The following is a 13,831-nucleotide window of genomic DNA, read 5'->3' on the forward strand; positions in this document are numbered from 1 at the left end:
CATCTGACCAGAGCACCTTATTCCACATGTTTGGTGTGTCTCCCAGGTGGCTTGCGGCAAACTTCAAACGAGACTTTTTATGGATATCTTTGAGAAATAGCTTTCTTCTTGCCACTCTTCCATAAAGGCCAGATTTGTGCAGTGTACGACTGACTGATTGTTGTCCTATGGACACTCTCCCACCTCAGCTGTAGATCTCTGCAGTTCATCCAGAGTGATCATGGGCCTTTTGGCTGCATCTCTGATCAGTCTTCTTGTTCGAGATGAAAGTTTAGAGGGACGGCTGGGTCTTGGTAGATTTGCAGTGGTCTGATACTCCTTCCATTTCAATATGATCGCTTGCACACTGCTCCTTGAGATGTTTAAAACTTGGGAAATTTTTTTGTATCCAAATCCAGCTTTAAACTTCACCACAACAGTATCTCAGACCTGCCTGGTGTGTTCCTTGGTCTTCATTATGCTTTCTGCACTTGAAACAGAACCCTGAGTCTATCACAGAGCAGGTGCATTTATACAAAGACATGATTATACACAGGTGGATTCTATTTATCATTACCAGTCATTTAGGAGAACATTGGATCATTCAGAGATCCTCACTGAACTTCTGGAGTGAGTTTGCAGCACTGAGAGTAAAGGGGTCGAATAATATTGCACACCCCACTTCAGTTTTAAATTTTTTTAAAAACGTTTAAAATATCCAATAAATTTTGTTCCACTTCACGACTGTCCCACTTGTTCATTATTCCCCCAAAAATTTTAATTTTATATCTTTATGTTTGAAGGCAGAAATGTGGCAGAAGGTAGGAAAGTACAAGGGGGCCAAATACTTTCACAAGGCACTGTATGTGGGAACCTGGATGATGATGGGGGAGATAATATAGCGAGTCTGATTTCAGATTGACTATCCTTTCGTTCTCTAAGAGATAAGCCACTGCCAGAGAAGTCTGGCAGCAGTTCTCCCAGAGGGTTAGGCAAAATGCGTCCCCCTGTGTATGAGGTAGTTGGCAAAATAACGGCTAGCTGAATCATAGGGGGTTATTGTTTTTTTTTTTGTAAATACAAAAAGTGTATAAAACACTGTGTACTCCATGCTTAGGACATTTTGCATATTTGTGACACCACAAAAAAACCCACTAAACTGAACATTAACTTGACAAGCACAGTGAGACAGGTTAATTACAGGTGAAATGATTAGAAAACCATGACTGTCGTCCATAGCAAATAATCAAAGCAAAGCTTTCACTTTTCAAGAGCAAAATAAGAAAATGAAAGCTGTGCAGGGATTGCTGCTGTGGGCACGAAAGACCGATTTTCTTTTGATAGTTGCAGAAACCTGTGAAATTGAGTGTCAATGAGTTTGCAGAGATTTTTACCTTATCAAAACAAAAGTGGATACAAAGCAGTATAAAGCCCCCCCCCATATACACAATTAGGTTTTGGATGAATGGTGGTACAGCATGCAGTCATATCATCCAACTCCCACACACGACTCTGCTGAGCGCTCCTGTCTTCTCTAGGAGTAAGCCGCTACCAGACATCTGTGGTGGCGACTTATCTCAAGAGAATAGTAAGGATTGGCGTGTCCAAAAAAATCAGACACGTTGGATCCTTGTCTCCTCTTAGTCATCTATCAAGGGCCACCATACACATTACACTGTCAGCCGAAGCAGTCGATATTGGCCGCTGTTAGGTTAATGTGTATGAAGGGCTTAAAAGAGAACCTTTCATCCCGAATAACGATACTCACCTGCAGAAATGGGGTTAATCTGCAGATTAATAAATAGCATTAGTAAGGAGCCCGCTTGTCTTAAGGAAAGCATGGCTACTGGAAGGAAATTATCTTTATTCGTCCAAGGGAGCTGCCGGCTTTCAGTCACAGAGGGGCAGCCTGTACTGCCACAGTCATTCCTCATAGCAGATCAGTGACTGGGCTGTAAGTCCGCTCCAGAACTTTGACTGACAACCACTTTTGCTCTGATGAGCCGGCTATCAGGCAAAGTGCTGGGGTGTGCTAATAGTATAGTGCAGGGGTCCTCAAACTTTTAAACAGGGGGCCAGTTCACGGTCCCTCAGACCATTGGAGGGCCGGAATATAGTTTATAAAAAAAAAAAAAACACTATGAACAAATTACTATGCACACTGCACATCTCTTATTTTGTAGTAAAAAAAATAATACAGGAACAAATACAATATTTAAAATGAAGAACAAGTAAAGTTAAATCAACCGGTATTTCAATAGGTAGGTAACTGTACCCAATAGGCAGCATAGGTCCCCAATAGGCAGGTAAATGTTCCCAATAGGCAGGCTGTTTCCCCCTTATAATGCCCCATGCAGCATGTCACCCCCCATATCATGCCCCATGCAGGATGTCACCCCTCCCATATAATGACCTATGCCTCCATACATAAAAAAAAAAAAAAAAAAAGTCCAATACTCACCTCACTTCTCACTGGCTGCCGCTGCTCTACTCTGGTCTGGACTCCAGCGTCGCCGTCCCGCTCTGCGCTGCCTGTGACGGCACTCGGGAGGACGCGGTGTGAAGACGTCACCGCGCCCTTTGACCTGAGACGTCACAGGAAGCGCAGAGCACGGAAGACAGCGGATCTGTGGAGGCACGGGGAGAGGTAAGCATCCGGCTTCCGGGGCCCTGAGCAAGCAGGAGAGAAGGGCGGGCGCTGACACTGCTCCCCTCTCCTCCACCCATAGCCCGGCGGGCCGGATAAAAGTCCTCCGTGGGCCACATGTGGCCCGCGGGCCGTAGTTTGAGGACCCCTGGTATAGTGAATGGTGACTGTAGCCACGTCTCTGACTGAAAACTGGCTGCTCCCAGGAGGAATAAAGTTCATTTCCTGCTGGTGCCGCACTTTCAGTACAGCAGCCTGGAACCTTCATCACACTAATAACCTGCAAATTAACCCTATATCTGCAGGTTAATAGCATTATCAGACCCGGGAGAGTAAATTACTGATACGCAAAAACTGACTGAAATCAAATCAGAGCCTTCCATGGTTTAGCTCCACCACGAAGAATACTTGGGGTTTTAGCGACATGTAAGGGTATGTGCACATGGTCAGGAGCAGCTGCAGGTTTGAAGATGCGTGTTATGCAGTGCCAAACCCGCAGCGGTCAGATGTTACAGCATAGTGGATGGATTTCTAGAAATCCCATGTCCACTATGCGTATCTGGGCACCTGATCACCCGCGGAAACGGACATGCGGCGCGTCTTTCAGTCCTGCAGCATGTCAATTTCGCTTGCGAGTCCACATGTGGATGTTCCCCATAGACTAAACTTCTATGAGGAAAGTCCACATGTATATAAAAAAAAAAAAAAAAAAAAAAAAAAAAAAAAAAGGCACTGCTCTTACATAAAGAGCAGAAGCCGCGCGGATATACCACAGCGTCGGGGGCCACAGGCGGCTCCTGACTGTATATGCATACCCCAAAGGCGAATTCGCAAGCGGTAGATTTTCTACTGAGAGACTGAAAATTAGGTCCTTTCATCTGAATGCAGTCATTTCTATAGCAAGGATATGGATTTCTGCAAGCCTCATTTACATGTAGAAATTTAAGCAACAAAAACTTGCCCCTTGTGATTATACCTTAGGGTGTAAAACTAATCTTATATCCAATATGTTAAGTGCTTAATTTCTGCCCTATATAAAGCTGCAGAATTTTACTCAGAGTCTCGCTATATACTGTATCATAAATAACACACTGATAAGGATAAGACACCACGACCAGGAGATGAGGAAAGCGATCTTGACTTTTTGAAAAGAATGAATGCAGACCATATAAACATTAAAGACATGTCAGTGCATTTGCTGCCTTTTCTTTTACTGATGACTGCAGATGAAATAAAGTTTCATGAAAGACATATTGCAATTCAATGCAAAACAAAAACCATCCATGATGGGGAAACAAAGGAACAACAAAAATAATGATTCCTGAGTTTTCAGGAGCAGTCCACATTATAAGATATACAGGAAAGAAGTCCCCTGTAAAGGCTGAATCTGTCCACAATCCAGGATTTCTTAATGCTGGCTGAGAAAGACAGATAGCTTAGTAGTTTCATACTGTATTTATTTTATAACTAAAATCACAAATAGAGATACTTGCAAAATACTCTTAAGCCTTTTCCACCTTGATTTGGAGATACCAACCTGGTTGCTCTTCTTAAGCTTTCAGTCCAGTGTGCATCAACAGATGGCCGCGGCTTTCCTCTATCATAACTGCCATGTTTGGTCAGATGCAACTCAAGCACCAAATGGAGAGGATGTTTTAGTGATGGTATCTGGAGATGTTTCCTCCCCCCTCCCCTTCCCCAGCCTTCCCATACATATTCCCAGAAGCACGATGAGAGATGTTTAGTACCAGACTTTAATAATCCCTCTGCCCCTTTCCTGTTTAGAGCTCCCATTGGGTGTGCTGCAACTTTTTAGTTCTTCCTCCCGTTCAATAGTCAATGGGCAGATGCGACACCGGCATTGCTCCTGTCGGCTTTGTCTGAAAAATTCAGGTAGGTCTGTGTGTCGTCAGATAAGTCTTGCTTGAATTTGTTTTTATTCACATTTCAGACAAACGCAGATAAAATTACTCATACTCCAGAAACTGCTTGTGATAAAAAAGCAAATACCTAAAAAGAAGAAGGATGAGAAGGCAATAATAAGTCATTAACTTATAAAGTGACTGTCAAAGAACACATTGAAAAACAGTTGATGTTGTAATAATTTAAGTATAATGCATAATATCCATAAAATAGATGCATAAGAGCAGATAGGAGTGCATTGACACTGCACCGTTATCGGGAAGCAGCGATCCTAGGAACAAGTATTTCCAAGTAATTGTGCAGTGTAAACAGGCGGCCAAGCATCCGATGACTGAACACAACTCATCAGTTGAAATGTTCTGTTGACTGGCATTATATAACATTACTCATGGCAGCACATAGGACTATGCTGCCGAGAACAATGCGTAAAGAACCACCTGTCTGCATCACCAGCATCTGATAGTCAAACAAGTAGCTGATCAGTGGTCGGTGAAATGGTTACAAAGAGCCTACTGTAATTGAGCCCTAAGGGTGCAGTCAGATGGTCATATATGGGACAGGCAGGTTTCTTGACTCGAGCATGACAGCTCCATATATTTCTATGCAGTTGTCACGCTTTGGTTGGGAGACCAGTGCGAGCATTGCGGTCTGATATCGGTATGATTTATACGCTCGTCTGACTGCGCCCTTACATGTATATCTCAATTTCATGCAGGAAATCCAAATATAATATAATAAATAAATGATGCATCACAGGACAAAACCACTTAAAAGTAATGAGTAAAATGCAGCCACCATTGACAATAGTGTAAGAACTTTACAGAGCACGAATATCAAGAAGAATACCAAAGAGTATCATCTGTGAATGGCATCTAAAAACATAAGAGCACATTAACAATACCCAACTCACCCTTCACTATCTAGAACATCTTTAATGCTAGCCTTGGTGATAATCGCATCATCACACTTAAACCACTGGTCTTTGTGTTGCCTGATGAAGCTAGTGTAATGCCCGCTCTCCAAGGTTCCCTGGTGGTTAACTACTGCAAACAAGGAATACCTGTAAAGAGCACAAAAGAAATTATCCCTGCAGGGAACATTTATACACCCCTTCACAACAAACTACTTCTGCATAGGGATTTACAGTGGTGAAATGTATGCAGACCATAAAATAGTGGGTCACAAGTACTGTTCATATTTAAAGGGGTTGTCCGGGTTTAGCGCAATAAGTCACTATGTAACTGCAGATTTGTGAATCCTCAGCGCATGGTCAGGATTTTGAGGTGCTGGTGGTCATGTAACCACAAGTATGCGGTTATGCATAATTCCAGACACTTTCGGACGAGACATGCGTGGCCTGGCTCATTTCTCTTGTATTGAGGTCGAGCACGTCTAGTTGGAATGTGCACAGTAGGGATTTACAAGTCTCCAGTCATGTAGAGTCACTTCAGATATTTGTGCCAAACCTGGACAACACATTCAAAGACCTTGTGAAAGATTATGATGGAGTATCTCCTTATAAATAGATCAATTCATGGTGTTTTGGTATAAACAGATTAGATAGATATAACTAATATGAGGAATGCCTGATGTTGTTTTTAAGTGTTATTTTGGGCTTACAGCCACTTTTAAATGGCAGTATGATGGTCCATATTTCATGAGCGGGTCTAACCCTCAAAAGGTGCCTAAATCTTCGCATTATAACTTTTCTCTGTGTTGATTCTGCTCTTGGGTCAATATTGTGCATTTCTATTGGTAAGTGAAAGCCAGAATTATTTCTGTACATTACAGGACAAAGGGCTGAACTAGATTGTAAGTGTGTAACAGACACAAGCCAAACTCTTATTAAGATGGCATTAAAAGAAAACGGAAAATAGTGGCAGGCGTTAACACAGCAAATCAGCCTTCCTCCTCTCCAGGGCCAGTGGTCCTGTACTGGCCCGCCAGTCTTTATTTACATGGCGGTAAATACACTGCAGTCATGTCACTACTGTCATGTAAGCAGAAACCAGAGGGGTAACACACAACCAGTGCAAGCCATTGCTGCTAGAGCAGCAGGAGAGAATTATGGGATGTTTAGTTAACAAGCTGGTGCTCGTTTTTTTTCTTAAATAATTAAATAAGGCACAATTTTTATTTCTTTTAATTGAAGCAAAAAAACGCCAAAAAGATGAAAAAAAATTGTAAATCAGAACACATTGGTAAATCGTAATACTCACTTATTGTCATTGTTTAAACTGTCTTGAGGCTGCTGATACTGACCATTCATTCTGCTCTCTTTGCTATAAACATAAAATTAGGACACAATTACATCAATACCTTACTGTGACTAGAACAATATCCTTCATCCAAATACTTAAATAAAATATATATATATATATATATATATATATATATATATATATATATATATATATATATATATACACACACACATACATACATACATACACATACATACACATATACAGTGCCTACAAGTAGTATTCAACCCCCTGCAGATTTAGCTGGTTTGATAAGATGCAAATAAGTTAGAGCCTTCAAACTGCAAACGAGAGTAGGTTTTATGAACAGAAGCATAAATCTTACAAACCAAAAAGTTATGTTGCTCAGTTGAATTTTATTAAATTTTAAACATAAAAGTGTGGGTCAATTATTATTCAACCCCTATGTTTAATATTTTGTGGAATAACCCTTGTTTGCAATTACAGCTAATAATCGTCTTTTATAAGACCTGATCAGGCCGGCACAGGTCTGTGGAGTTATCTTGGCCCACTCCTCCATGCAGATCTTCTCCAAGTTATCTAGGTTCTTTGGGTGTCTCATGTGGACTTTATTCTTGAGCTCCTTCCACAAGTTTTCAATTGGGTTAAGGTCAGGAGACTGACTAGGTCACTCCAACACCTTGACTTTTTCCCTCTTGAACCAGGCCTTGGTTTTCTTGGCTGTGTGCTTTGGGTCGTTGTCTTGTTGGAAGATGAAATTACGACCCATCTTAAGATCCTTGATGGAGGAGCGGAGGTTCTTGGCCAAAATCTCCAGGTAGGCCATGCTATCCATCTTCCCATGGATGCGGACCAGATGGCCAGGCCCCTTGGCTGAGAAACAGCCCCACAGCATGATGCTGCCACCACCATGCTTGACTGTAGGGATGGTATTCTTGGGGTCGTATGCAGTGCCATCCAGTCTCCAAACGTCACGTGTGTGGTTGGCACCAAAGATCTCGATCTTGGTCTCATCAGACCATAGAACCTTGAACCAGTCTGTCTCAGAGTCCTCCAAGTGATCATGAGCAAACTGTAAATGAGCCTTGACATGACGCTTTGAAAGTAAAGGTACCATACAGGCTCGTCTGGAACGGAGACCATTGCGGTGGAGTACGTTACTTATGGTATTGACTGAAACCAATGTCCCCACTGCCATGAGATCTTCCCGGAGCTCCTTCCTTGTTGTCCTTGGGTTAGCCTTGACTCTTCGGACAAGCCTGGCCTCGGCACGGGAGGACACTTTCAAAGGCTGTCCAGGCCGTGGAAGGCTAACAGTAGTTCCATAAGCCTTCCACTTACGGATGATGCTCCCAACAGTGGGGACAGGTAGGCCCAACTCCTTGGAAAGGGTTTTGTACCCCTTGCCAGCCTTGTGACCCTCCACGATCTGGTCTCTGATGGCCTTGGAATGCTCCTTTGTCTTTCCCATGTTGACCATGTATGAGTGCTGTTCACAAGTTTGGGGAGGGTCTTAAATAGTCAGAAAAGGCTGGCAAAAGAGATCTTTAATCCACACATGTGAAGCTCATTATTCTTGGTGCCTGAACTACTTCTTAATACTTTAGGGGGACCAAACAGAATTCTTGTGGTTTGAGGGGTTGAATAATAACTGACACTCTGAATTAACTTTTAACGTTTTTAAAAAAAACAAAAACAAAATTTGCTGCAGTGCATTTCCCACTTCCAGGCTGATCTACAGTACAAATTTCACAATGCCAAATTAATTCCACATGTGTCAACCAGCTAAATCTGCAGGGGGTTGAATACTACTTGTAGGCACTGTGTGTATAAATATATATATATATTTTTTTTACAATACAGCCCTCCAATGAAGTAGTCTTGTGAGCAAGAAAACGAATGTCATTAGAATCATAGAATGGTAGAGTTGGCAGGGACCTCCTGGGTCATCTGGTCCAACCCCCTGCTCAAAGCAGGAATCACTAGATCATCTCAGACAGATGTCTGTACAGCCTATGTTTGAGGACTTCCATTGAAGGAGAACTCACCACCTCTCGTGGCAGCCTGTTCCACTCATTGATCACCCTGTCAAAAAGTTTATTTCTAATATCTAATCTGTATCTCCTCCCATTGCTTCTAGTCTTTCCTTGTGCAAATAATAAAGATGATTCTTCTACAATGTGACAGCCCTTCAGATATTTGTAGACAGCTACTAAGTCTCCTCTCAGTCTTTTTTGCAAGCTAAACATTCCCAGATCCTGTAATCGTTCCTCATAGGACATGGTTTGCAGACTGGTCACCATTCTGGTTAGGAACATATTCGACCTCTCTGCTATTTAGGTCTACTGACCTGAGCTAAATATTTCATTAATGCCCATGTGACAGTCAGTTCAGATCAGCAGACACAGTGCTCGTGCCTGGCATTCCCATCTGAATACAGTCTGTATTTCACAGATGTGTGAAACTAGCCTAAAGCCTCTACGTGCTCATCTATTTTCTATATCTATACCCAATACAGTTCAACTCAGAAAGTCACAAAACTACGTTCAAACTTCTGATTGCAAATGCTTAGATTTTTCTCATAAGTTGCTATTACAATAAAGCGCAACTGTCAGTTCAGATAAATTTTCAGAATTAACAGTCCGGTGTGAGTACATAAGGAATAACACCATTTTCTGGCCATTATATTGACTTGCATCCTGCATTTTTCACCAGTGTTCCCCTCTACAGGCTCAATCTCAAATTTTCAGTTCTCACTGAGCTAGTGAGTGTAGTCTAGCTGAAATGTCATCTCCAATACTTAGTACAGAGAGAGGGAGTTCTGCTCTTCATGTAGAACACATATAGAAGCAGCATGAGTGACAAACTGCAGAACAGAGCTGTAGCTCTTAATCCCGCTCTGGGGTAAAATAAATTACTAGATAGAGAAGCTTCGGCATGGAGCAGTTTTTCTGCTTTTGTCAGTCCCTCTCCTAACTCCTCTCTGTTCTCCACACAGTTTAATGGGCTGTGTAACCAGACATCTCTCTGTGCTCAAAAGGTCCATCATGGTCAATGCAAGAAGCATTTTAGAAGAAAAAAAAATGACAGCGGAATCTAACAGAAGGCTTAAAAGATAGGGGGTAAAGTCATAAACTCGTTTCTCAGCAAGTACATTTTTTTCCTTGCCTGGTTGAGACTGCCATTGTCTAATGCAGTGTTCCCCAACTCCAGTCCCCAAGAGCCACCAAAAGATCATGTTTTCAGGATTTCCTTAGTGCTGCACAGGTTATAATTGAATCATCTGGACAGGCAAGAATTCCATTACCTGGATAATACTAAGGAAATCCTGAAAACATGATCTTTTGGTGGCTTCTGAGGACCAGAGTTGGGGAACACTGGTCTAATGCTGCTCGACGATCCAGGGCTCATTCTGATGAAACTGGTCAACGCTGGTGAAACTCAGACACATTTTCTCATACGAGGTAAAATCACTGATGCAGGAAGGATCCCTTAAAGACATTTGGTTCTTACATGAATTTCTTTTAAAGAAATTTTTTTTTTTTGTGCCCCTTAAGCCACAATTGTCTACATCCAATAGCCAGTGACTACCAAAAGCTTGGCTACAACCTGTAGAAAATGTTAAACATTTCACTATAAAAGTAGTATTAAAAGCCCAAACAAATTAAAGTATATTGTATTTTCTTATGACAAAAGGAAAATAATATCTTTACCCCAAAGACAGATGCTTACCTAGAGGCCATGAATGGTGTCATATCTAACTCCAAGGGGAATGACACATATGTTGTAATCTTCCGCCTTAATTTAGCTGAATGTTCAAACCGCTGTCAGAAAGAAAGAATATTAAAATGTAATTTTTATACTACATATAATATGTCCAAGCTCCTGGATTTAGTCAAATTGTACAAAAGCTGGATCACAAGTGGTCACTGGATCGTGATGATGGCGCTTGTTTAGCATTTAGTATGATGCAAACTCAGTCGTAAGGATAGAATTGTTACGCTGGTGTAAGAAATTATGTGCGAGCAGATCTTTTCTGTATCAAATTCTCAAGCATGCACATTTACAAGGCTACAGACATGTTAATTGCATTTCATGTTTTTTCAAAGTTGGTTTTAATTATTTTTTTTAAAAAATAGCTTCTGCAGTTTGCAAGTATTCCAATACATTGCAAGCTGCTTGATACTGCTCAATACAGATTGGTTATGATCAGAACCGAACTGTGTCTCACAGCCTTTTTGCAGATGAGTATAAAGCTTATATTTGCAGCATTATTCTTTATGTTAAGGAGAAAAGGGGAGATGTATCACTCAATATACTGGATACTACTGATGAGTAGGGGTTTGGCATAGATAGCTACAATGTTGGAATGTATGAAAAAGGATTAAAATGTCATGTTATTTAGGAGAACATTTTAATAAATGAGCATCTTGAAAGCCACTTTAAAAGGGTTGTCCAGTACTTTAAAAAATATGCCAATGCATTTCAATGATAAATAGAGGCTAATTACCTCCTGGTGCAGTTTCTGCCTGTGAGCTGCGCCATCAGTGGCCGCTCACAGGCAGCACGTGACCCCTGGCTGACGTCAAGTGAGGCGTGACTCAGCGCTGGGGTCCCCGTGGTGGTTCTGGGTTGTGGGCGGGGTTATTCCCACCGTGTGCTTTCCCAATGAGAGGGCACGCGGTGGATGCTGGGTGTGATGCAGGGGAATAACCCCGCCCACAACCCAGAGCCACTGGTTGAACACGGCAGAGGGACTCTCGGCTGCAGCATGAACTTGACATGACACCAGCGCCGGCTGCAGCCGGGGTCACTTGCTGCCACTGATGGCGCTGCTCACATGCAGAAACAGCACCAGGAGGTAATTAGAAAGAAGCTTCTATTTATCAGTAAAAACACACAGGCATATTTTTAAAAGTACTGGGCAACCCCTTTAAAGTGTTATCCACTTAAGAAAAAAATAACGAAGATGGGTAAAAGTGGGCATATCTAACAATATGGCAGGATTAATCCATTTGTCATCGGAGCACTGAGGCTTACTTTGAGATGAAAACAAGCCACAATAGGCAGTTTCTTCATAGTGAGCTGCTTCGTAGACTCTTGGTAACTATGGCAACCACTGCATTTGATTTTGGCACTACTTCCTAGATGCTCTGGCCGCGTAAACCTGGAAGAGAAGAGAATCCGGTGGCTCCATTATGTCAGGATATACACATACTGCGAGATCACACAAGCAGTAGAAGCACTGTATTGTACGCTGGGCTCGGTCCACAGAAAAAAGCCCCAGCGATGCGGTCATCCCAATTTATGCATTTCAGGAGGAAATAGCCAAAAAGTAACTCGCATTTACACACATGCTTTACTGCACTAGTGTCTTGTCCATCATTAGCAAGATATCAATGGAGCAAGACACACAAATAAGTAACATATGAGGGAAGATCCCTGGAATTAATCTATGCAGCTCCTCTCTCTGTTGTCCGCATAATACTGGGACCCTTTACAGCCAGTATTCCTGGTGATGACGGTGCGATGTGTGGAAGGCTTCTCATAATGCTTTCCTATGGACCACTTTCTAAAAGTTAGCTTGCGTTCATTTTACTTGCACCCATGTTTAACCTGCAATTATTACACTTCAATGATTAGGAGACGTTTATCTGTCTTAACTAACTCTTGAAGTTGCAGGATTATTTAATCTTTTTGTACCTTCAAAAAAACAAATTGGTAACTACAATAGCCAATATCTGCAGAATAAGTAGTCTGGATAACAAGTCCATTCTGCTCAAAATAAAGTGGCCACCGTATATTGGTGGAGGCTCCCCAAAGACGCCCAGCTCTATGTGAAGGAGACGTCTCAAGCAGTCGCACAATTAGTGATCAGGGTTACCTTCTCAGACAATCTGTTAGTGTTGTCGTTCCAGACACATGACTTTCCCCATTCACAACACCACCGTCACTCCCTGGGCTCAGGGGCCAAAAAGGGCTTGAAGAACCAGGCAAATCCAGGCTGATGTCCCAAAACGGATCTATCGTTGTGGAAACACCACTGAAAGGAAAGAACACGAAAGATGTACAATTAGTTAGCCTTGAAATGTTTTAATCTACTTACATTTAAGTTTTTCATTTCAATTCTAATCAAAATGGGAATCTCGAGGCTTCTTTGGGGTTGTAGTACTAAACAATAAGGCCATGATTCATCAATTCTGTACATCAGAATGCTGGTGAAATACACTTTCAAAAGTAGTTGGAAGATTCGCAAAAAATAGTGACATTTGCTGTTTACACGCCAATATCTCTGTCAGCTAGGCCAATATGGGCATTTAAGGGACGGGACTGTTCGTGGCTATGCCTGCTGATCAAATTAATGCAATAAGTTAAGCCACTTTAGAGGCGTAACTTACTCCAGAAGAGTTCTTCAGACCTTGACTGGACTACATTTCTGGTGACAGCACACGCATGTTAACATATGAGCCTAATTCATTAAGAGGTAAGATGTACACTGAAGGGCCCATTGGTGCCACTGTGTTTCTAGTACATACTAAATAAATAACGTCTTAAATATAAAACAATTAAAAACGTAATCTTAAGTGAAAAGCTTTCAGAAAATAGTCATTTTTTCACTAAAGTAAGTTCTTGCAGAAGCATGAAACGATGGGTATAATAAACTTTAAGAGGTCTAGAAGGGTTTTCACACAACTTTTCCACAGCCCCTAATGTCAAATAATCATTATGTAATTCCGTAGAGCACCGAGCCTAACCGACAACAGGTCTACAAAACTGATGGTACAGTACTCTGATCAGTTTACATTAATTGAGTGACTAATGTGATTTTCCACCCAAGGGCAAACTTTCGACGCGCAGTGAAGCTCAAGCGTGTAATATACACACAGTAGGGATTTGGATTTGCTAGCCGGTATCAGTGGCGGTCATGTGACCGCAAGCATATGATTTGCATACTTTCAGTTAAATGCTGAATAACTTATCCCATTCTCTGTTTGCTCAAAGTTTGCCCTGAAATGGAAATCTCCTTGAAGGTCCATCTCCAACAGTGAAGGGGTCA

The 13,831-nt window shown here is 41.8% G+C and overlaps 1 protein-coding gene across 9 annotated transcripts in view; it reads right to left on the minus strand.

Annotated features, from left to right (window-relative positions):
- Positions 1 to 3,820: 3,820 nt before the first annotated feature.
- USP22 (ubiquitin specific peptidase 22) overlaps positions 3,821 to 13,831 on the minus strand; it is a 69,345-nt gene continuing 59,334 nt past the window's right edge. For all 9 annotated transcript variants that reach the window (XM_073647907.1, XM_073647906.1, XM_073647905.1 and 6 more), the window contains 6 exons: positions 12,659 to 12,817; positions 11,815 to 11,941; positions 10,507 to 10,598; positions 6,769 to 6,831; positions 5,460 to 5,609; positions 3,821 to 4,636 (listed from right to left, as the gene is read on the minus strand). In XM_073647907.1, coding sequence (XP_073504008.1) covers positions 4,594 to 4,636; positions 5,460 to 5,609; positions 6,769 to 6,831; positions 10,507 to 10,598; positions 11,815 to 11,941; positions 12,659 to 12,817 — 634 coding nt within the window. In that variant the 3' untranslated portion in view covers positions 3,821 to 4,593. The remainder of the gene's footprint in view (positions 4,637 to 5,459; positions 5,610 to 6,768; positions 6,832 to 10,506; positions 10,599 to 11,814; positions 11,942 to 12,658; positions 12,818 to 13,831) is intronic.

The sequence above is a fragment of the Phyllobates terribilis genome, unplaced genomic scaffold (assembly GCF_046119375.1).
Source record: "Phyllobates terribilis strain yellow unplaced genomic scaffold, ASM4611937v1 Scaffold_9__5_contigs__length_417890890, whole genome shotgun sequence".
Taxonomy (NCBI): Eukaryota; Metazoa; Chordata; class Amphibia; order Anura; family Dendrobatidae; genus Phyllobates; species Phyllobates terribilis.